Source organism: Amyelois transitella, chromosome 9 (assembly GCF_032362555.1).
Source record: "Amyelois transitella isolate CPQ chromosome 9, ilAmyTran1.1, whole genome shotgun sequence".
In the NCBI taxonomy this organism is placed as follows: domain Eukaryota; kingdom Metazoa; phylum Arthropoda; class Insecta; order Lepidoptera; family Pyralidae; genus Amyelois; species Amyelois transitella.
Window position 1 is genome coordinate 10,492,740 of NC_083512.1, and position 25,685 is coordinate 10,518,424.

Consider the following 25,685-nt stretch of genomic DNA (forward strand, 5'->3'; position numbering starts at 1 on the left):
AAGTAATTTCTTCGAAAGGAATTTCCGAGCTATAGCTATGACAAATTTAAAAGTATTTTTTTTTAATATCAAGATCAATAATATCTTCGTGAAAGTCAAGTCAATACATTAAATTTGATAGACCCTTGTTTGATTAACTCGTTGATGCAAAGATATAAAGCGCTTACACGCAAATGTAAAATATTTTCAACGACGCGTGAAACAAGATTTACGATAGATAAGATAGGTCATAATGAAACATGAGTTTGAAAATATGTATAAGTGAATTAAAAATACTTATTAAATGATCTTTCTATTAAAGTTAAATTTTTAGTTTTTTACAATAAATGTCAGTAAAACAGTCGATGAGTATTTTTAGTATGATGAAATCAACAAAATAAATCCTTACCAATCCATTTCAATTAAATTTGCAGCGAGTGAACGGCGCGTCTTTATAAAATCAACAAATCACTGTACTTTTTTATTTGAAGTGAAAAATAAAACAAATAGTGATAGAGTGTGCCCCAGGCTGCTTGCCGATGGCGACTGGGCGGGCGGGCGGATTCAGGCTTAGGCGGCAAAACCTCCATATATTTCCATCTCACTCTACCTACAATTTTACCTGTACGGTAATGAAAGAGACAAAACAATAGATGCACCGAACCCATTACCAAGCTTGCAGTATAGTCCATTGTTGCGTACGGTATCTGGCTTGCATGATATCTGTGATAACTAAATTTAGAACTATGACGATCGATTAGCAGAGATTACCTTACAAATGATTTTTATTTAAGCTAATGCTTTAACCTTTTCAGGAGAAGTGTCCTTGAATCGGCTTTAATATAAACCAAGAGCTGTATTCGTTTATAATTAGATCAAACAAAAGAAAAGGTATTTATTAAAAAAGGATTAGGTAAGACATTCTAAGTGATGAAATCAATAAAAAGATTGGATAGTAAGCCAGGCCTACGTTGGTTGAACTGCAATCAAATCCCCTTTTGATTAGCTCTGATAAGTGAAATCTTTGTGTGCAAGATTATCCATTGACCAGATTAAAACGAAATAGTTCTCTATATTCATTTGGAATGTGTTGAGTTGTTCTTTTCAAGGATACAAATTTTGTACAAGGGCCTGGCCGAAGCTGAAATAGGTAAATATATTTTGTGGTTACACGATTCAAGCTATTTTTATACATTATCGACACATTGTTATTGCAAGGTGATTTAACAGATGAATTTAAATTTGATCTTGACTGCCATTGACACTAGACTTAAGGGACGTCGGGGTAATGCTCTCCTCGGGGGGCAACCAACTTTTTCTAGACAGGGGTTAACACAGTCTACACATTATGACCTGATCGCACTTAAAAAAATCATGATCAAATGAGAGCATATATTGCAATTGCTTTTAAACATTACGACATTAGAATTAAAAGTTTGTTAAATCAGCAATAAACGCAACAATTTTTGCAGAACTACATGAGGTGAAATGTAACGATAATAAAATATACCAACCACTTTCATCTTTGATGGCAAAACAGACACGGTTAGGAAGCAAAATAACGAGGAAGTAATTCGTTGCTCAGTGCGTGCAGTCACAACGGTGGGCGACGCAATTTAATATTTCGACATTCCGTGGAATGAAGGAAATTATTTGCTGCGTAAATTAAATGTCCCGGATAATTACTTTATTACTCTTGTGATCTATTGTGCAATATACAAATTAATATATAGATCTACAAATAGAAATGGAGGGCTTATTAAACGCACAACATCATCACTAAACGAACTTAAAAAAATAAAAAGCTAAATAGAAATGTTTTAACATCTATCAAATCCATACCATACTTCACCATCCAATGTATTTCATTTCTTATCTTTTGAGAGCATTGTACTAGAAATCTAGAAATAACGATCCATCCGTCCGCAAACATTTTGATAACGCATCCGGTGCATTGCATTACATTACAAAACGTCCACGCGCTTTGCTAAAATTTTTAATGTTCATTTTTTAACTTTCACGAGCCAGAAAACCTCAGTAATAACGATAGTGCATATCAGCGTACACAATTCATGTCCTTTGTTGCCTTGTTAAAAGTACTCGGAAACAGGTTCTCCTGCCCCCACAATGCCGGGGTGCGTCTCGAACAAAGCAAGTCGGGCCTATCTACATACTTACGCGAGGAGTTAGTTACAGTTTTTTTTTTACGTACCATGAATAGAACCGAGAATAATGTCTGGCCAGGTAACCCGATACACGAACGTGACCCTTTTCACTCTCACCAAGTTACATTGTCTGGATGATACGATGATACCTTTACTTCAGAACTACGGATGTATTTGCGACCACATCATATCCGTAAGAAAAGAAATTTGTGGTATCGTGTTTCGCAAGATAAAACGATGTTGAAGTAAAGCAATGAACAAGACAGAAGATGAGTAATGAAATCATATGACAAAAACGACTTCGGTTTGGCAAGGATAAAACGAGGTTACTGTCTTCTACTGAATACCAGTAATCTGTGCGACAAATTTTAAAGAATAAATTAGAATTCATGAAGAATAATAAGGGTCAAAACATTTTGTACACCTTTTAACGCATGACAATTCATCAGCTTGTAAATAGGACCAAGACGAATGAGGCTCTAAACTCTTTGAGTGTGATCCTATTCAAAGAGCAAAGGAAACGTGACTGGCCGACATCGGTCAGAACACAAGAGCATCGGTCACTTCAGAACAGTAAAAATAAGTACTAAAGTATAAATATGACGGATAAACAATGGAAGACCATTTGTTATTCCTTTCAATTATGCGGGTGTCTCATTTGTTATGCTTGTATAGCAATATTAATGAAATAGATAATTGTATCTTATACTAGAAAAGAATTATGATAAGTCGAAATAGAAGTAAAAAGCTTGCAAAATTTTATCGAAATAAATATTTCATTCCAACTAGTAAACACCCGTAATTAATTAGCATGCAATAATGAAGTTAGTGTATGAAATGGAGCAACAAACTCATCAAGAAATAATTAATGACAACAATTTAACAGTTCTTTGTTTACATTTATAATAGTCGCACGTGTCTTAGATTAAACTTAATTGTTACGATATGTGTAAACAAACCAACAAAATTACGACTTATAGCGTAACGAACACCAGGGGGGCCATAACAAACAAAACGTAGGACAAAATTACGATCTAATTAAAGCACCCCATACTGATTAAATTGTCTCAGTCCGGCTGAATTCTGTGGGCATGGTCGTATTATAATAGACTTTGTTTAAAAAATATGAGAATTCCATAATTTGTTACTTTTTATACAAATTCGTACTTATCAAATAACATTTATTCTGGGATATATTAAAAAATGACAACACTACAAATGAATGGATTACATTAATTTCCGTTCATAGAAAGTATTGTCCTTTTTCTTAAAAACTGTAGGTAATTTATTTATTATTTACAAAAGTACGTAAAGTAGGTTGCTTGATTCAAAGGTGTAAGGTAAACTCGTAACATTAACTAACTTAGTATTTTCTAAGAAAACACGTACGATACGACCAAAATTTGTTCCCTGCAAGACGACCCCTTGCATCAAACTTTCATGACTCGTGAGTTTCTTCTTATTCAAGGAAAGTTTTTGTAATAAATACTGATCAACTAAGGGGGAGACCAAAATGCAAACAAATTAGATATCTTTAATGTATCGCTCTCAATTTCACCTAAGTAAACAACTTTATGCATACAGCAAAATTATGCTAATTGATTTGATAATAAATAATGATAAATTGAAACTGACTATAATTTAAGTTTATACTTATATTATTTCGTATCAGTACTAACACTGTCGTTCGTTGATATGAATGCTAACCTAAATATGTAGGTTAGTATGTAAATGTGTGAAATTTACTCTCTCATCTTCGCAGTTTCCCAGTTAAACTACTATAACCTAAATATTTATTTAATAATAACTATAACACTCGGAAGATTTACTAACTACTATATAAAGTTCTTCATTGTAAGATGTCATTACAATTCTACAATGTAGAATTTCTCGTGCGTACCATACTTAACCCCTCGCGTTACGAGTACAGTAATTATGTCGCTACGCTACGACTAGACGTAACTACCGTCTGCATAGGTATTGCATACTGCATTATGACCATATTACTTAATCAATAAAAACAACGCAAACTTCCAACGAGTGCTGTCTTCACAGTGCTTTCAACTTTTTAACTTTATTTAAGTTTGTCGCTTTTACCGTGCCACCGCCACCGAGAGCTTCCAACCGTGTTCGCAAAGCATATTTATTTAGGAATTTGTTTGAAAATACTTCACTTTAAAAAGGAAATTACTTCGATATAGGATTTACGTGTAGAATGTTTCTCACAAACGTCTGGTCTGCACTGAATAGCTTTGTATCATTAAGATGTGATTAGAAGTAACAGTGCACTAGGGTAATTGCTGAGCTTCAAGTCCAGCACATCCTGTACTTATCATCAACTGGTGGATTGTTTAGCCCCATTGAATTCCCTGTGGTTAAACTTGTTGGTGTATTAGGTGTGTTTAGGTTTTCCTTGTTAATTCGTATTTACAAAAAAAAATAAGCTTCACTAGTTATTTAAAATTTATCTTCATGTTTTATTATTTTCTATGTCAGATTCAAACTTTTGGAAAACATGCAAAATGTATAAAAAAATGTCATCAATGCTTGATGGCTCAAGCCTCTTTATCATTGTTTTGTTGAAAAATTAAAACCTATCATATTTCTTCGATAAACATTCACAAGTTATCACAAATGTATATATTAAGTTTCAGATTCTTTACAAATTATGTTGTTAATAATAATAAGAACATCGAAATCGATAGGTTTAAATTGTGAAAACTAAGAAAAAGGATTACTTGAACCATATAGCGCAAACTCAAACTTAAAGCCGTTATTTAACATTGAAAGTGCGTTGATCTCAGGTCATCGGGCTTTTCTACAGTCGTTATCAAGGTCAAATATTTTGACTTGGATAATTCTAACATGTATTGAATATAAAACACTCGTTTTACAATTTAATCAACCATACTTTCTTTTATTTATGTAATACAGTTAGCTGTTAGTTTTTTTTTTAAATTATAAAAACTACTAGGACGTCTAATAAGAAACGAGGTTTTGAATAATCTACGTTCATTGTACGACCCCAATGCATCATCCATTACCATAATTTCCTCTGAGAAATATCTTCTAGGTAAATGGAAACTAATGATAAATGTTCGTCGCTTGAAAACATTAATGAAGTACTTTGAGCCACCTGGGAAAGTGTTAAAAGCTCTAAGTATTTTTTTCATTCTCCTTCGTTATAAACATTTTAAGTTTAATATAGGTGGTGGATAGACGTTTTTGATCAGACAAATATACGACCAACACACAGATAATAAAGAAACAATTGACGTATAATTTAGTAAGGAAAGTAATTATGACACATGGAAGGTTTTATGTATATAGTGTTCACAGGTTTCATTTCGTGGTGGTAATAATTACGTAAATACACTAAGACACAAGTCACAAAGCATACATTTTGGTATTGATTGTTGAACTTAAGAACCAGAAGGGAACAAAGCGATAGAAATTTTGGAATTTTATGTACTACATGGGGACCAATTTCTACAGTACAAAACGACTTAATCCGTGGAATATGTTTACTTTTGTTGTAACTACAATACATTTTATGAAGTCTGCCACTGGGAGATATTCATTCTTAAGTTAAGAGTCCTTTATTTTCAATTTTAATTTACCTTAGTGCGATTGAATGTGAGCATATTGTTTATATCCTACCAAAAAAATAAATCTGATAGTACCTAACTACAAATTGGTATTTCTAAAATTAAAATAAAAGTTTAAACATTCTATGTTACTATGTATATACAATATATCGGGTACTGTTTTGATATTATACGAAGTCTCAATAATTTGCGAAACAAAACTTCAGAGCACGAAGCAATTCCTGTTATTTGCATCGGTTATTTGACAGTTCATAACTGACTTGAAATATTATGTACCATTACTTCAGCAATCGCCCGAGGTGAACTGTGCTGTGCCTCGTTATATATCTACCTACGTAGTTTACAACGCAAAAGTGAAAGATACTCGTATAAATCAACCTAATCGACGCTATCTCGTTCACAGATCTATGAATTTCGGCATTACACAATATGAGCAATCAGTGTAAGCGAGTTTATATTCTCCAAATTATGATCTATTTTTCTTAACAATGGTATGTCAGAGCACAAAGGTGAAAAGTTAGAGGTGAAATATAGAACTTGATCGCAAAGGATCGTGTACGTAGGTTAATACTGTCAGAAATTTATGAATAAACTGTGAAAATATTAGAAGAGAGAAATTGTATAAGTATATTTTTTATGCGTACTTTTTCAAATTTCAAAGCAATTCTTAGTCTAGATGGTGACAAAAAGTATTTGCATAAGTATGATAAGTATGCATAAGAATGACAGATTTTCAATAACGTGAAAAATTATTTAATAGCCAGTTTAAGAAATAAGCGACAAATTTTAATTAGAATATCTAGCGACGGTAAGGCGCCACACGCGACCTACGCGCCCTCTTTGCTTGGTAACAGTATTATAGCCCTCCCTATTTCATTTCCTTGTCGACGCCAGTTCACCCCTGCAAACACTACTATAGCACTAGTTAACCCCACAAATGTCATTCTGTGACAGCTAAATTTCATTCGTTCAATCACGCGCGCACTTATTCATTCATCTTCGATTTTAGATTTAAATTCGTTTGTTTTTATTTCGACGTTGACTTTTTAAATAAGTAACTTTATAAATTTACTTACAGTAGGATAGAAAGTAAAAAGAAATGTTAGCATGTTCCTTCTCGTAAAATAGGTTTCTTAAAAATATAAGTAAGTTTTAAATCCATTTGGACAGTTTCCATCTATATTTTTTATTCTACAATCCACTACAAGTTAAGGGCACTTTTTACCCTTCGACGCCGTCCGCCAATTAGGTACCAACGGTTGTAATTTGATTAAGAATTTCCTGCCGTTGCGTTGTTTTTTCCAAACGGGGTAAAGGTTTTAATTGTAATTGTGGTCATTTTGTGATGTAATTGGCAACACCATAAAAGTTGAGTTACCCATAAACAGAAATTTACTCAGTTACAAGAAATAGTACATAGATATAATAAAATAAATAAATCACTTGCAATGGCGGACTTATCACATCAAGGGATCTCTTCCAGTCAACCGGCGAACTAAAACACTTTCTGTGGTGTGATATCTACTTACCTACCTGCCTAAATAATGCCTTCCTTGCAACAAGAAGTAGCTATATCCTTATCCCTTATATCCCTTAGCAATCATATTTACACCATCCCTTTGAAATTGCAAAAATAAATAAATTCTCTGCGGTAATTTATTTAATATTAACCAACCAATCAATGTTATTACAGACGAATCAAATGCTACCTAGTTACTCGTTGGTTAAGTAGGTACTTACTTACCTACCTGTAAGGGTCAATACTTAAAAGAAATTGACAGTATAGCACATGGTAATACTCATATTTTTGTTATTATATTATCTACTGTCATTAGTGTTCGAAACGGAGTAACAGGAAATACTATGAAACAATACTCTACTCATGCCTACGAAGATATTTTCCTCTATGAAGTTCGTAATACATATTTTAATAGGTACCTACGTAGAAAGAAAATACAACCGAAAATTGTCTTCCTTTCACAGTTGGAACAAAATTAAAAAATACCCTCACGTTTTAAAGAAATCTTGTTACTTCAAAACGTATAAAATACTCGTAGGTACGTATTGTTGAATATTCTACACAGTTACACATTTACCATTCAAAAAACATTCAAAAGTGTCATAAAACAAGTTATAAAAGTCACCAGGCAGTATATGGAATTCATGGTACGGCTATAAAACGGAATAACAGCCATAAACAGAGGTGTAGTAGGTATTAATTCACCCCTTAAAATATGATTAAACTAAACGCATTTGTAATTTATTAGTCTTTGGAAGCACTCCCTCAGTATTTCATCTATTATGTATCAAATTTTCTTTGTGAAGTTCCCTCTTCGCTTTGAGCGCTGGTTCATATATGTTTCATAGGGTTTACGAATTGCTCGCGGTGTTTTAACATTTTGGTATGTTAAAAGGGATTCGTATCAACTTGTCCTATTGGCAACTCGTTTTGCAACTTTAGGATGATTTTGTATGAGGAACATAACCAAAGACTGAAATATTCTAGCGAACACAAACAGTTCAACTATAAAAATGAGTAGTGCAACATGGCCCTACAAGACTTAGAGACGATTTAGTATGTAGAACAAAATCAAAGACTCAAAAATATTCAAGGGAACACAAATAGGTAGTTCAAACAAGCGTTGGAGGATAATTAAGTACCTACTTAATCGTCATAGAAATCTGAATAATATTAGCTGTATATTCTTCTTACTAGCTGTGCCCGCGACTTCGTCCGCGTGAAATAGTTATTTTGGACATCATTGAAGCCCTCAAAAATGAATAACTTACCCCGTTTTTTTTCACATTTTCCATAATTTCTTTGCTCCTAATAGTTGCAGCGTGATGTTATATAGCCTAAAGCCTTCCTCGATAAATGGTCTATTCAACGCAAAAATAATTTTTATATAGAACCAGCAGTTCCTGAGATTAGCGCGTTCAAACAAACAAACTCTTTAGCTTAATAATATTAGTATAGATAAGCGGCTTACATCCAAGATTAAACTAATAATCATAGCCAGCAATAAATCCCATCAACTATCAGAATATTTAAAAGTATGTGCAGCCTAGAAAAGTTGGAGATTGAAAATTCCTATTAAGTATTTTTCATTCGCTCCAGGCAAGCCAGGATGCGAGACAGCGAGAGTGTTACCACAGACATTATTATAACATCCGCCTAATAGACAGATCAAACATTGAATTTCGTTTAACATAAAAATTATTGAGAACTGTATTTGGTTTTATAAGAAACTAGCTTTCCGCCCGCGGCTTCGCCCACGTGTAATTCGGTTATATATAGCGTTTTTTAATGATCTCGACAGGGCTTTTTCTTCCACAGGCTGAAATCTTGTAGAAAATAAAATTCGGGTGTTTTATTTATGCATACCGATTACGCCGAGATTTATGGACCGATTTACGTGATTCTTTTTTTGTTCGGTAGAGTATACTTTCAAGTTGGTCCCGTTGTTACCTAGTCAGGATCTGATGATGGTATTCCAGGGAAATCAAGGGCAAACCTCAAATTTACAGGCAATTACGTTTTTGACAATTTCATAGATCTGTTTAAGTATTTGCGTCTGATAGTCATCATCCCATGTGAATGAGCTGATGATGGAAGGTACAACTCCTCAACGGTTAGGAGTTGAAAGAAAATTCTTACGAAGTTATACGTACATGTGAGGCTATTAGGTTGACCTGATAATAAAAAGTAAATCTCATTAACGTTAAGAATTTAGGTGAAAATGGATGCGGACAAATTTCGTCTCTTCACTTGTTTCCTTTTAGCTGTTTGTATGGGTAGTGTTAACACAAAATAGGGATTTAAAGGCGTGATGTTATTAATGTTATGCATGTATGTACATAATTATGTATGTTATTATGTATGTTAAAGAGACGACTGAAAGTTGTCATACAAAGTCTTTTTTTTTAAGGATGGGAAATCATCAAATGACCTCTCCCGCTCTGGGTGGAACGGAAGGGTGTGTCAGACTTTTACTGACTAAAACCCACCTCGTTCCTTCAGTTGCCCTTTGCGTTCCGGGGCCACGGTATCTCGTTAGAACTTTCCCGCAGCCCCGGCTCAGTTTATCCCGTTTCCCCCCCCTTGGGGGTTGACATTTCAAAAATCCCTTCTTAGTGCTCACTTATGTTACTAAAGGAACCTCTGTTCAAAATCTCAGACTCCTATACCGAGCGGTTTCGGCTGTGCGTTAATAAATCAGTCACCGAATCGCACCACCTTAATCACGATTGGAGGGTAGTTTGAAAAAACTTATAATGTCAAACATATTTACTTGCCTATGTACGTGTTCATGCCAAGTTTCAAGTTTATAAACCCAAGGAATAAGATTTTTCATAGAAACGTTTTTACCCCTTTTCCCCCCCTTGGGGGTTGAATTTCCAAAAATCCTTTCTTAGTGCTCCCCTACATATCCCAAGGAACCTACATTTCAAATTTCAGCTGTCTACGACCAGTAGTTTCGACTGTGCGTTGTCTGTCAGTCAGTCACTCAGTAACGGAAGAGTTTTATATATATAGATTGTTAGAACTTTTATAGCAAAGAAAAAAAATCGGAAAAAATAATAGGACCACTCCATCTTTCTACCATGTCGTTTAAGTCGACTCAGGGATAACCCTATAAACTTGGGATCCTTTTTTTAGGCGATGGGCTAGCAACCTTTCACTATTTGAATCTCAATTCTATCATTAAGCAAAATAGCTGAACGTGGCCGATCAGTCTTTTCATGACTGTTGGCTCTGTCTACCCCACAAGGGATATAGACGTGACCATATGTATGTAGGTATGTATGTTTACTAAATAACTAACTGATTTTCACGCGGTTTACGCAGACATACATATATGAAGAAACTTGATGTATATAATGCTCTAATTCCCGTACGAGAATCCACGTATATAGACCGCCAGTCAACTGGAAAAGTCCAGCATTGTTATTATTACGACTATTTTTCTGAACAAAATCGGACATGTTCATTCAAATAAAAGAATACGACGACGCCGCAATGGAATCACGATTTTGTTGAAGCCACTTGTTCACTGAATGTCTAAGCTTACGCCATGACACTTCTATGCGTTAAAAATGTCTTAACTTCACTTTTGGAGCCATCTATCGATAAACAGCGAGAACTTAGTTGCGCACCTAATAAATTATCCGTGCAACGTCTAGCTCTCAAATATACTAGATGGTCTATGGAACTTTCAGATGCACTCTGAAAGTAGGTCACACTCGCAATTACCGAGTGGAACGCACTAAGGACAGATCGTCAAGGGACGCGTGCATCTGTGCATGTGCATATAATAATGTATGCATATACTGGCATCTCTTAAAGGTCACTCTAGTTTAATGCCGTGTGGTTCCCGGCACCAGTATAAAAAAAAAAACAATAGGACCACTACATCTCTTTCCCATGGACATCGTAAAAGGCGACTAAGCGATAGGCTTTTAAACTTGGGATTCTCTTCTTATGCGATGGGCTAGTAAGTTGTCACTTTTTGAATCTCAATTCGATTATTCAGCCTAACAGCTGAACTTGGCCTACAAGATTGCTGGATCTGTCTACCCCACAAGGGAAATAGACGTAATTATATGAATGAATAGTTTAATGGAGAGGAAACTTTCTTGAATGTTTGACGTCTTCCGAAAAGTGAAAGAACGCGTAGCATCTATTGTATTCAGACTGGTACATTAATGTGGACCATCAACCATTGCCTAAGAGACCAAGATAGTTTTAACACCAAATAATTGCCATGTGGTCTGTAAGAGACGATCAAAGTACTGTGGGGTTAGGAGATAGCTGTGTCACCTCGCCTTGGTATGGGGAGGTGACCCAGGTACCTCCTGAGACGCGTGTACAAATACACCACAATTTATACACATACATAAAAAGCTCTCTTAGGCAAGCAACCGAACATTACAATGTAATGAACCTCTATATTCGGCACAAGCTGTTGAGATTACAATCAGGAATTAGCTATGAAGAAGAATACGTACCTACGTAACCAAATTTATTTTCCTGCATGCATTATCTTAGTGCTTAATTTAACTTATCTCCACGTTTTTAAGCGATATAATAAGTGCAAATAATTAAAATTAATTATTCTGTGTGTGGTTCACTTTATCAAGTTTTTAACCGTAATACAATTCATTATAGATATAAACAGACCTTCATTGAAATTTCAATTAAATTGATAACGAAATGTGCATGCGCCGAGGAAGGCTAGCGCATAAAGTTGAATTGACGTATTTTCTAAAAAAGAATTTTTTATACTGCACATAAAAAATCGACAGCTCTTGAATTCTGAATATATTTTTTTATTTTATTTTATTTTATAAATATTCCGACCAATAAACTAACACCTGGTGAATTCAACAAAAAATTGTGAAGAAAGCTATTCAGTGTCCAGCCGAGCCGACTGTAAACCCCTAATAATATAGATATAAATACATATATACATATAATCACGTCTATATTCCTTGCGGGGTAGACAGAGCCAACAATCTTGAAATGACTGAAAGGTATTTAAGACAGAATAAATAAACTTTTTAATAACCAGATAATTTCACGTTTTGCAAATATTACTCGAATGCAAAATTTAATGGAAGTTTTAACACGAACAATTCCATAGTTAATTCAGGACCACTATTACTACTAACAGTATCACGAGAGAGAGGGAAACAGAGGCAAGCCTTTAACCACGTAAGATGCCGAAGCTTGCTTACGTGGGGCGCGGCACCCGATGGCATCACGCAGGGTCCGAGCCCGAAATAACCGGGAAAAGGTCAACCCTGGGCCGAACAAAATTATATGCCAATCAGTCACGCCACGTAAAGAAACCTAAACATCAGCATAACTCTTTGAATCGTTTGAAAATGAAAAGAAATATTGTACATGGGTACTTACTTACATATATACCTACAAGAGAATGGCTTATAAACTTAGGATTCTTGTTGGGCTTACAACCTGTCACTAATTAAATTCCGCCATTGAGCCATACAGATGAACGTGGGCCTTTTAGTCTTTTCAAGACTGTCGGCTCTGTCTACCCCGCAAGTGATATAGACGTGACTGTGCGTATGCATGTAATCCTCCGAAACCAAATAGCGAAGCTTATTATGTCGTTTAATAATTTTTCTGTCTTAATTCTTCAGTGTATTTTTAATCGAAACATAACAATGTTCAGAATATTGTTAAAATTAAATATGACATCTCAGAAATTGCTCTCAGGAAATACAAAACGCAATATACTTTGGCATTAATCCGCCTCGTTTCCCGCATTTCCTTAATTCCTCTCGTTGCGACGGAACGTCCGGAATAGCGGCTTTATTCAACAGGGCGGGACAAAAGCGAGGTATTCCCGCGATAGTGCTTTATTTATAAACCACATTTTTTCCGTCAGCGACTCCGCGCGTGTATGAAAGTGCCCTTTGTCCTTTTCCGTAGAGAAAATTTCACGGACATCGGTTAAGTGATCAGTCAGACAGAAAAACAAACACAGTTTCGCATTAAAATATCAGTGATGATTCTATTATAGCCTAGTATACTTCTCTTAGTTAGACAGATAAAACATTTTATTGCACCATGAGCAGTATACAGCACGAAAGAAACAAAGGTTTAACTGTTCTTATAAGTAACTCATCTTGCTTAATGTTTTAAATGCCCATCAGATAAATGAAGATTAGAAGAACGACAAAATCTGTTCAACACTTTCTCAATACATTTGCCAACAATGAAAGATCATCCAATCGTTTAAAACTTAAAAATTGACAAAAAATATCCCACAATGGAACTTTATGGAACCTATGAAAATTATTCAACAATTTTTTACAGCGACGGAACTGCCAGACTTTATTTTTTTAAGTATGTACTCAAATAAAACTGTTTGAAGTTAAGTTTAACGAAAATTTACTGACACAGCAATGTCCAATAATTCTGTAATGCAGGTTTCACAACGGTTTCCAAACTACACTTTCCATTTAGCTAAAGTTTAAACGACAGTTTTTGCGGCGGCTCCCATCTCCCGCCAATTTGTTGTAAATTGATGTGGTTAGGCGCACTCTGATCGGTTATGGAGCTGCTGTGACCACACGGTTTGGTCTACACATACATACTCGTACATAAAATCGCGCCTCTTTCCCGGAGGGGTAGGCAGAGACTACCTCTTTCCACTTGCCACGATCTCTGCATACTTCCTTCGCTTCATCCACATTCATAACTGTACACGATATGTAAAAAGAATGTAACATGACCAAGATGCTGCTAGTCATCAAAATCTAAGTGTATTTCTGATCTCCTGATTATTGCTTTAGAGCTATGGGTTCTTATTGTTGATTTGACAAAGGTATTGGTTAAAGATGGTGCCGTGAACGGTATAAAAAATATGAAAATATCGAGAATACGGCGCTGCTCAGCTTGTGAAGCTGTGTGAAGCATTTGCCGCACTATCCAAAATTGATATAACTGGAAATTTAATAGGTTTGAGCATAGAAATCGTAAGTCTTTTATATCGAACTGGTAGAGAATGCTATTAGTATTGAGTCCACATATTGTACCTTTGAGGTTCAAAAAAGATTATTAAAAAAAAAAAACCAAATCTCATGATTTTGAGGCTGAGCTAGTTTTATTTCTTTGTAAGGACATAGTAGTTTTATTTAATAAACAGGTACCTACTTAATTCAATTTATCTCCGGCATATGCCAACTATTACAACTTATCGAAAATTTCTTATGGAAAATCATGAGCTATAGTCACCCTAGTTACCACGTGTCACCGTGACTATATTTAGCCGTTATATCGGGACAACCCGTTCGCGGGTCGCAGGCCAATCGGCCTAATGCGATGACGTCATCGGGTAATCTGTGACGGATTGGGACGAGATGGCTCAAAAGGGCCATGATTTGGCGTTGCGGTTAAGTAAAACGTGTTTTGTGCAATCGCAATGCCATGAATGATGTGAAATAGAATGCAATGTTACCAGAGATAATAAAGAAAATATCATTACAACTTGATCTTACTGGTTTTTTTTTATAATTTACGTGATTTTTGGATATTGCTTTATACTTTGCCAGGTTATACGAGGTTAAACACTTGGCAACATTTTTTTTTTTGGGAAAAAATGGGTTGTAAATACTTGTAAATACGTATTGTGAATATCTAAATGTTTATTATTCTGTGCCCTAAGAGATTTAGCTCCGTTTCCAATCCCTGCTTCACACAATACACCGCGGGCCATCGGAACCAATTGTACATTAATTAAGGGAGTTGTGCAAACAACGCCTGGGGCGCACACTAGTTCAGATTGGAGCGACCCAGTGAACCGAGAGAGGAATTCAGTTTGTAGTTTAATTATTTCCTGGATTCATAACTTACTTTAACAGTGCCGTGTGGTTCCCGGCACCAGTACAAAAAAAAAATAGGACCACTCCATCTCTTTATGTATGTATGTACCTATTCAGAACTTAAATATACGTGGCCGATGTTACATACAAACACAATATAATCACGTCTATATCCCTTGCGGGGTAGACAGAGCCAACGGTCCTATAAAGACTGATAGGGCACAGCTGTTCAGCTGTTTAGCTTAATGATAGAATTGAGATTCAAATAGTGACAGGTTGCTGACTCATCGCCTTTTACGACATCCATGGGAACGAGATGGAGTGGTCCTATTCTTTTTTGTATTGGTGCCGGGAACCACACGGCACGGCACGGCAGGAAGGTAATATCTGGTAGAAAACCAATTTAAAGCGAAATGGAGGCATCTGTCATATTTTACCGAGAAAGAAAAGCAAAAAAAAGGGATCATCATCTTAAATTATGCGACATCTTTTCCTCATACTACCAAATATATTACGGGACATTGATTAAAAAACAACCTCAGGAAAATACGGTAGAAAAATGTTATTTTTAGCTTAACTGGGATAAACATGAAACTTAATTGGATTTGTACGTTACTAAAGGCTTTAAGGGAAAATGGGGATTATAGTAACTAAAATCCCCTCGGGTTGCGTGCGCAGAACATCGACCTTGTTCCTGTTCCGGCCAGAATTAATTAGTCCGTGAAAAAAAATATTAAAGATCTGGATTTTGCAAACCTCCTTTTTTTGAAGTCGGTTAAAATTGGAATTTACTCATATCAGATTTAAATCGAAGCGTATCACAATCATCATCATTTATCCAGTTCTATACATAAGCCTTTTCCCTCATCTCACACTCTTGGTAGTTTAACGGCCTTCGTTCCGTATTAAAAAGTAAGAATGAAAAAGGTCACTCAAAAAGAAAAAAAAAGTAAAGGTCTTGGAGTCTCAATTTTCTTTAAGAAAACACCTACAATAAAAAAAAAGATATGATCGAATTCAGAACCTACTCGTTTTTTGAAGTCGTTTAAAAATAACGTTTGTCACAGATCTTGCTTAGATATTAAAGAAGCATTCATCCTAAAGTTTCCTTGTAATAATAAAGTTCCTTGACTCTTATCTCGAGTCGTATTGATTGACACCCGTTTTACGATTTATTTACCAAGTAAATGGGGGTCGTGTATAACGATAGCGAGGTCATAAAGGGCAACCCAAAAACGACGCAAATGCAGACTAAAGGATGCACTGTGACGGCCGTAAAAAACTAAGCGCCTAGTAAATTCCAATACGGTGCCGTAAATGCGACCGCAGCGGGTTTAGGGTTGCCATATTTAAATTAAACCGTGCTTTTACGGAGAACAAAGAGGAAAAGTTTTATTGCTGGAAGAATAAAATGTACGAAATTGTCACACATACCTATTAATACATACATATGATCACGTCTTTATAAATAGGAAATAGGCACGGAAGAAGAAGAAGAATAAGAAGAATCACGACGGCAAAAAGACCGCGTTCAAGCTGTATGGCCTTATAAGGTTGCTATAGCGTATAACCTTGACGTTTTAATATAATACGTGTAAGTAGGTTGTTTCCCGATAGGTTAGCCGTGTGATGCTGGCAGAGTGGAATAGCACCACCCCATATCGGCCCGTTGGTACCGTCAGAGGCGATTGAGGGATTAAGCGGAAAGTGACAGCAGCGCCTCCTACGCTGATATGACAACATAGTCCAGAATCATTAGATACTGCGGTCACCAACCCGCCTGCCCAGCGTAGTGACTATGGGTAAAATACTCCCATTTCTGGGGAGGCCTTAGTCCAGCAGTGGACTTTTACGGGCTGTGAAGGTAAGGTAAGTAGATTGTTTATAATATTTAATTCTTTGTCGGTAAATTTTTTATAGTTTGTTAGTATATACGATAAAACTTCAGCGGAGACTATTTTCTTGTTTTACTTTTTTTTTTTTAATTAGTTTTGTTTTTAGTTTTTTTTTAAATTTTTTCGCTTGGATTGTACCACGAAGCTATCATTCAGTCTATATATTTTTTTATTTCTAGACAAATAGAACGACAGCTAGTATAGATCCTTTTTCAAATCAGCTAACGAATTTCCGGGAACACGATCCTAAATTTAGCCGCGATCAATACGAAACTTTCTGGGTTTTCTCTGGAACTGAAATAATAAGCCGCGTTGAAATATTACGGTTCAATCAATATACCACCACCACCAAAGGGAAGATCTTCCACCAGGCTAGGTGGTATGCCTGGGGAACCGCGGCAGCAATCCGTAAAAACTTTGTAATCGCGATTTAGATTCTTCGCCACTATTGGCTGAGAGCGTCATTTTCTTCTCTATGATTTACATGAGTGATGTCACCACACCTATAACTTACTACCGGAGGTCCCGGGTTTGAATATTTACATATGCTTATACTACAGTATAAGCATTTATTACAAAAAATAGTTTCGTTGAGTTAATATCTCGTAACACAAATCTCGAACTTACCACGAGGCCATCTCAATCTGTGTAATTTGTCCCGTATATATTTATTTATATAATTTGAAAACATTCCCTTTCATATTCCGTACTTAATTTTACATCCTAGAATAGAATAGATTTATTTTCAAAATTGGATACAAGGTATCACTTATTGACGTCACATCACTTTAATCTAATTTTAGCTACTACCGCTTTCAAAGCGCATGTGTAGAAGAAGCGGCGGAGCAAACTACTCTGCAGCATTTTCATCGGACGTCAATTTACAAATATAGATCTCTTAAATCTAAATCGTGGACGAATGCAAATTGTCTACATTAAAAACACGAATGAATGTAGAACTAACATCCTCTGAGTAGTCCTGGTTACATCCTCACCTCTTTGGCGACGATCCCGTTGTGCGCTTTATTTATTTACACACTTTTATACAAAGCAAAAATCACGTCACTTCCCCAGACGGGTAGGCAGAGATTACATCTACTTACGTTAAAACAAATACGCTGCGAACCCTATTAGGCGTAAATAACGCGGCACATCTATTAAACTGAATTCCCTTTATAGCGTGAATCGATACACGACCCAAACGATACGAACATGAAAATACTTTCTGAAAATACATGTTACACTAACGGCGGGGACAGAGCCTCGGTACAGACAGCCTTTGTCAGTAATGTGATGGCTTCCAGTGGGAATAGATGGTTGAAAAAGCAACGTGTAAATTTGATCACAAACTAATAGTTTTAGGGCACTCCAGTTACAGAAAAAAATGTTAAGAAAGAAGATACTATGTGGTTAGATTTTAAAAAAATCTATCTAAATAAAAATATTCAGGTTTTTATTCTATGCGGGCTAGACAGAGTCAACAGTGTCGAAAATACTGAAAGGCCATGTTCAGTCGGTTGGCTTTTATAATGTAAATTGAGATTCAGATAGTGACAGTTTATTAGGCTTTCCCTCGATTGACTTATAAATTAATGAACTAATACAAAAAAGATATTACAATAATATACAGAATATACTTTACATATAGTGTCTATTACGTAGAAATTAAGTTACTTTATTTAGTTTATTATTTATTACGTTTAGTACGTAGTTTAAAAAAATAAAGTAAAAATGACTTAATTTTTTGGCCCTATATACTACAGGATACTAATAGACAGAATATAGTATATATTCAGAATATAGTATGTATTCTGTCTATTAAGTATTACTGTGTTCTTTTTAGACAATAGAAACTCTTGCTAATGATACGAGTATATAGTATATGTAATAGGTCAGAGCTATTCCCAAACACGATATTGATGGGCCATCAATGTTTGGAAACACTGCACAATGACACGCACTACACTTGTTCTATGCTGCGTTTGTATGCACTTAGTGAACGGTGGTAAATTTCTATCTCTGTTTTTTTTTCTCTAGGTTTTTCTTCTCATATTTACAACAACTTATTTATATTATAATGAGACTTCAGAACCTGTTCTGTAGGTTCCAAAATGGGATCTAGATTTTACGAGTACTTCTTAAACGACCGACATTGCCAACAATGATATGTATTATAGTAAATTTATATTTATATACTTATTAAAATCAGTCTTCTTATTATTCTCCTTTTTTGGCAATAATAACTCGTGTTTGAAGAAAAGAGATAAATGGAGGACGCTCCAATTAACTCTTTCGACAAGAGTTAGCTCTTAAATGTAAGATGTTCGAGGGCACGTTTACTTATTTTCACACCCATAAGAAACCAGTCGGATGCTAAATCTTGAAGATATTTTTTTTAATTTATTCTTAAATTATATTTAGTTATATGACCATGTAAACGTAGCACTTAACAAACTACACCAATTACGACAATGTTTTGAATATTTTATTGTTTGTTATCGATTTTCGTGGAACGGTCGTTATGTTTTATGTTACGATAGCTTAAATTATATTGTACCTCCATTATTTTTATTCCCCAGAGTGAATTTAATGTAAGTAAGCAAGTTGTACATTTTTGAGCAATTCTTTATTTATCTCGCAATTTGGTGGTAATAGTTTGAATAGAGCACGTAAGGATTTTTTCTTACTGTTATGAGTACAATAGTCATCAATATAACTATGGAAATAAACGGCGATAGAGTAAAAATAAATTGATTTGACAACATCGTTTTTCATAGCTTTTCATATGAATTCAGATTTTATTCTGTAAAATTTTGTATTAAAATAAAATTATACTTCCAACTAAAATAGAAACACACCTGAATTTCTTTTAGCGGTACAAAACATAACTGAGAAAAAAAATAATTTTGGTATTATAAAATAGGTACTGACTTGCATTTCTGGGGGCCCGCCCTCGTCTCTTATCAGCAGGAGGTAGCTGTGACCGTCGATGATCACTTCCTTCTTGAAGCGACCTCCTGGAACAATCGATCAATACCTTAAGAAAACAGTAAGAAAAATGTGTCCGAAATACTTAAAAAAACATGAGTGTTAGTCCCGTCTGTCTAATTGTTCATATCTGTTCGTAGACGCTAATCTCCGAAATAATAGGATTTTGATAAAAAAAATTGTTGTATAAATGGACAAATGAATTTTATTAACTAGAACATATGATGTAGTGCTATAATACTTTCTTCCACGCGTACTAAGCCGAGGAACAATAGCTAGTCAATAAAAAATACTATATTAGATGGAGTAGCTACATTGGCTGAAGTATTTCCTAACCTTACGACGCAAAACGTGAAAATTAATACTAAAAATTAAAAATCATACTGTATAAGTAGGATTTATAGAATAGAATAGAATAGATTTATTTTCAAAATTGGATACAACGTATCACTTATTGACGTCACATCACTTAAATCTAATTATAACTACTACCGCTTCCAAAGCGCATGTGTAGAAGAAGCGGCGGAACAAACTACACTGCAGCATTTTCATCGGACGTCAATGTACACGCGGATGATACAATGGACGGAATCAATCAATGGCTCAATAATATAGCATGAAGATATCTCTATGTCCGAGTACGTTGGGGCGTAACGTAAACCATTTGTTCGAAGATTTCTTTCTGAGATTTCTTTTATGACTCGTTGACGTGTGGTTCTCGGCACCAATGAAAAAAGAATAGTATGTACCTTACATAGGTACATACAAAAGCAAACTTGGTTTTTGAAAAACAAAAAGTTTAGGCCTTTTGGTTACTCACAGGACTCTTTATTATTATTATTTTTTTCAAAGTATTTTCCTACCTTATATAAATTTAGGCAGAAAATATTGATAAAGATCTGCAAGCCCACGCCAGCAAAGCAGATCATTGAGTGGGCTATTTTGTAAACTAGTAACTTCGATCTTAAAATCAAAGTCGGTTCTACTTTTCTTCGCACAAGCCTAAATACAGATTTAAAATTTTTACGTACAAAATTTTAATAACTAAGTTGGCTTAGTAACTAAAACATTTCAACTAATGCCACGTTTTCTTATTTTTTAATAAAATTTAACGCCATCTAGTGTCATTTTAAGGTAAAAAATTAGCACCGTGTAATGTCATACTAAGAAAAAATTTAATGCCATCTAGTATTACTTTAAGAAAAGTTTTAACGCCATCTATGAAATCGAAATGAAAACACGAAGCAGTACTATTGCCATCTATTGGCGAGTAGCAAATATATTATATTGTTCAAATTAAGTTCAACAGATGGCGGTATAAACGTATGAAATATTTAATGCTTTCGAACATAGATGGCGCTAGACAAACCGACTAATCCGAATCTAAAATATAAATTGAACACCTTCTGGGCTTTCCTCCTGCATGTATGCACCAGTCAAATAACGATGAACAAGTGCAGACTTTCCGCTGTCTGGGGATCCGAGAACTCCAACCCGTAATTCCGTTACACCTCTCGCAGCCGTCCATTCTTGACTGTTCACGAAGGAATCTGTAAAGAAGGAAACATAATTTTAATTTATGGACCTTTCTGATTAGAATTACGTTAAAATAAAGTATAACATACATACATGCATACATACATAATATCACGCCTATACAATAAAGTATAAAGGTACTTAAACTAATGTTTTTACGAGTTTATTATGCCGAGTTTATTATTTTTTAATGATTCTGTATGACCAATTTTAGATAGCTTGACGTAATGGATATCCAATTCGTCAGGCGACCGACTGACCATTAAAAACGTTATTTATTTTAAAAACTTTTTATTCACAGCATGTATAGATAGGTATTATCGTTGCTGACCTTGGAATTTTGGCACTAACGGAAGCTAAGTTTGGTAATTAATAAATACCTAAAATTACAATATAAACAAAAGAAGGCATCAAGCGTTCAGCTTCAAATTCAATGGGGTTGTAGAATTGCATTACAGAGACAATGTCACATATAATACACTCATTTGATTACACATGCAGAATTTTGTAAGATCTTCTCAGATTCTGGCTAAAAAGCATATATGTATATATATTACACAAACACATCATCTTCATTACATATAGAGACGTCTCACCATGCGCCGGAGTGTTAAACATAAAAACAGCGTAAGAGATGATGTCATCAAGATATCTTTATTAGTGGTTATTCGCAAATGAATGGCTAACTTCAACTTTCACTGATATCCCGTTACTTCCTGGTCCACGGTTAGATAAACACAAACCAGTCGCCGTATTGTTTCTATGAAGCGTGAATAGAGATATGTAATTTATGAGGCAACAGGTCTTAACTATTTAACAACCAACAACTGAAACATTCAGTTTTTTAAGACTCTTGGCTCTGTCTACCCCGTAAGGGATATAGACGTGACTATATGTATATATGTATGTACAACCAACAAAATGAAAAATGATGAAAATTTTTCAAAAAAAAAACAAGCTTTTCCTCCGAAGTTCCCATCATCAGACCTTGAGCTGATGATGAAAACATCCTCCTTATTTAAAGTCTGCTAAAATACGGAAATGAGGTCTTAGAATTGTTGAATAAAAAAAAATTAGATACTCCACTCATTTTACTACAGGTACTTTTTGAATCTTGATTGATGTACAGAGTACAAAGATTTTTGTAATCCGTATCGTACGTATCTTTGGCTTGTTGTAATTTGTAATTTTTTAAAATTAAAAACTCAATTTACGAAAATTCTCTAAGATCGATTGTTTTTGTTTTTTAATTTTCTATTGTGTTCTATTATAAGAATGTTATTTAGTATGAGTCCTCTTTAATATATGTATCTTATACACATATATACGTAGATTAAACGTGTAAAATTAACGAAATAAAGAAAAATATGAATATCTTTATTTTTATCAAAGAGATATGACTTATATTTGGCAATATGAGAAAAATAATTCGTAGTACACATTTAACGTGTTTATAAGTTACCATTCTTTTGATAATTGTGTTAGCGGACGAGAACATATGGCTTTAAGACTCTTTGGGAAGTGTTAAAATTAGTGCTAATGAATGCTTTAACTTACATTTGACAGCCAATAAATATAACTGAATGCACACATCTTGTTATTTTTATGGGAAAATTACATAAATGACCAGAATTACATAAATGAGAAAATTACATAAATGACTCTGTATAAAAACACGTGGTCAAGAAATGCCTTCAGTGTAACGGATTTAATTTATAAAACCGGATAAAAATAGGTTTATTTATTAATTAAACTTACAAACCTCACGGTTTTCTATCGAGAATTAGACATAAGTTTCTACTTTTTATCGAAGTGTCTTGAATATTTTCAGTATATACATACATATACAAAGTATATTATTTTGAAAACTACTTTATAAACTAGTTACTAAACTATCTAGCAAAAGATCACATAAAATCCGAAATATTTTCACTTCGCAGCAAACAGATCATATAACATCCACTTTAAACCCTTAAATCTTTATTGAACTCAAAAATGGAGGCCGGAGAAAATCCGCAAAATCACGACCTATGTACCTAAATACAAATGTCGCTTCATTCATTCCCTTGAGCTGAATAAAAAAAAATTCATTGAAGTTGTTTAGATTACACAATCCTAAAGTCACGACTAAGCTGTTTTTCTAAAAAAAAGGATAAAAGTCGGCCGCTTTCTAGAAAACGGCAAAAACAGCCCGTGCCATTACACAATGTGAGATCTGTCATTTGTCAAACTTGCTAGTCGGGCCACGCAACTTCTTTTACCATCCATACCAATAATATAAAGCTGAAGAGTTTGTTTGTTTGAACGCGCTAATCTCAGGAACTACTGGTTCGAATTCGAAAATTCCTTTTGTGTTGAATAGACCATTTATCGAGGAAGGCTTTAAACTATAACATCACGCAGCAGCTATTAGAGCGAAGAAATAATGGAACATTTGAAAAAAAACGGGGTAAATTATCCTTGAGGGCTTCAATGATGCCTCAAATAACTAAAATATTAGTATTTATAAAAATGAACGAAACACACAAAAATCCAGGGCATGCTTTATCGAGAAAATCGATCACAAGCACTTTGAAATAAGTTGTTTCCACATTAGATTGCTGATTTAGTGGCCATCAAGTCTTTTCAAGACTATTGGCTCTGTCCACCCCGCAAGGGATATAGACGTGACCATATGTATTTAGTGGCCCCACCCGAAGTGGAGGCCGGCGGTCGGATTGCGTCACGGCCGCACAAATCGGCCGGTTAGCGGCCCATGCGCACACAATAGTCACTAATGATCCAGAACTTGTATTGGAAATTCCTAGCTTTAGTTACGTAGCAAATGTTGCGATCAAGGTGATTGAAGGTAGCCTATCTGAGGTTGAGAATTTCATTAGAATAGTTATTGCGATATATATGTATTTTTGTGTGAGATTATATTAGAATTTAGAGCGTCCGTGGTCGAATGGTTGACATACTGTTTTATGGCTCTCTCTTCTTCCTCTTCTCTTCTTTCCAGTTACATCCTTACCTCTCTGGAGAAGAACCAGGAGTGCGCTTTTTGACCAAGATGTTTTGATTGGGTAAGTCAGGTTTTAAAACGAAGACTCTCCCGTCTCCGCAACTTTTAGAAACTTAACCAATATGAAATCATGGTACATCAGGTGAATGTGTCTTCGTCACGACATCCAAGAGCAATCCATACATCCATATAATCACGTCTGTATCCCTTGCGGGGTAGACAGAGCCAGCATTGTCCAAGGGTAATAGGTATTCTACGGGGTAGACAGAGCCAGCTGGATTGGATAATCCAAGGTATTCTAAAATGCCGAATGAACCACACGGCACAACTCTATACTCTTAATTTCACCAAACCCCAAACGTAACCCGACTATCCAATCCAGTCAACTAACAAGCACTAAACGTTTAAATACCTCGTAAAACTCACACAATCCATGTAACCCTTCACCAAAGCAAACTCGCGCCCATTCATTACAATTTGACACATGTTTACACTCCTTACCATTCAGAACTATCATTAACGTCTGATTCCCGTAGTAAATTACCTTTATTACCATTTATTACGGCGGCAATAAATCCCGGGGTCCCTTTGACCCGTTTGCTGGGGGTTCATTTGAAATTCATGGGTCGGCCTTTACGACGTCATAAAGGTGTGAAATGAGTGTCTAATCGTGATCATTGAGAGACGGGACAGATTTTTGCTTCACCAGTTCACTTTTAAGCCTTTTGCAACTACAGAAGACGAATTTCACCATTAAAGCCGAAAATTTTATACATTACCGTACGTATTATTCTATTATACTTATATCTGAATCTAAAATCCATCTTACTCAACGTGGTCTTATTATTATACGGGATCTGTCTATCCCGTAAGTGGCTCTGTCTATAAAGCTTTATTATTAAGACATGTTATGCATATACGTCTTCAAAAACAGATCCATAAACGAGTTTGTTAGTGCTACAAGCGTAGGTACATGTATATTCGTACATAATATATTTGAAAACACAGCGGAAAATATAACTAGAGAAACAGCGAAAACATTTTCCCATTTTCCTCAATTCCCGAGTCACAATCGGGTTGCGAACACGTTATTAGCAACATGGCAATGAGACGTTGAACAAAAAACTGGCGTCTTGACCTCGGGTAAAAGTATTAC

General features: G+C 35.1%; 1 protein-coding gene across 3 annotated transcripts in view; it reads right to left on the minus strand.

Moving 5' to 3' along the window:
* The window catches only part of LOC106132498 (centaurin-gamma-1A), a 214,968-nt gene that overhangs the window by 18,139 nt on the left and 171,144 nt on the right, over positions 1-25,685 (minus strand). For 2 of the 3 annotated variants that reach the window (XM_060945750.1, XM_060945752.1), the window contains exons 2-3: positions 21,393-21,539; positions 19,933-20,018 (exon numbers count right to left, since the gene is read on the minus strand). In XM_060945750.1, coding sequence (XP_060801733.1) covers positions 19,933-20,018; positions 21,393-21,539 — 233 coding nt within the window. The remainder of the gene's footprint in view (positions 1-19,932; positions 20,019-21,392; positions 21,540-25,685) is intronic. The other variant, XM_060945751.1, reaches the window with a different exon arrangement.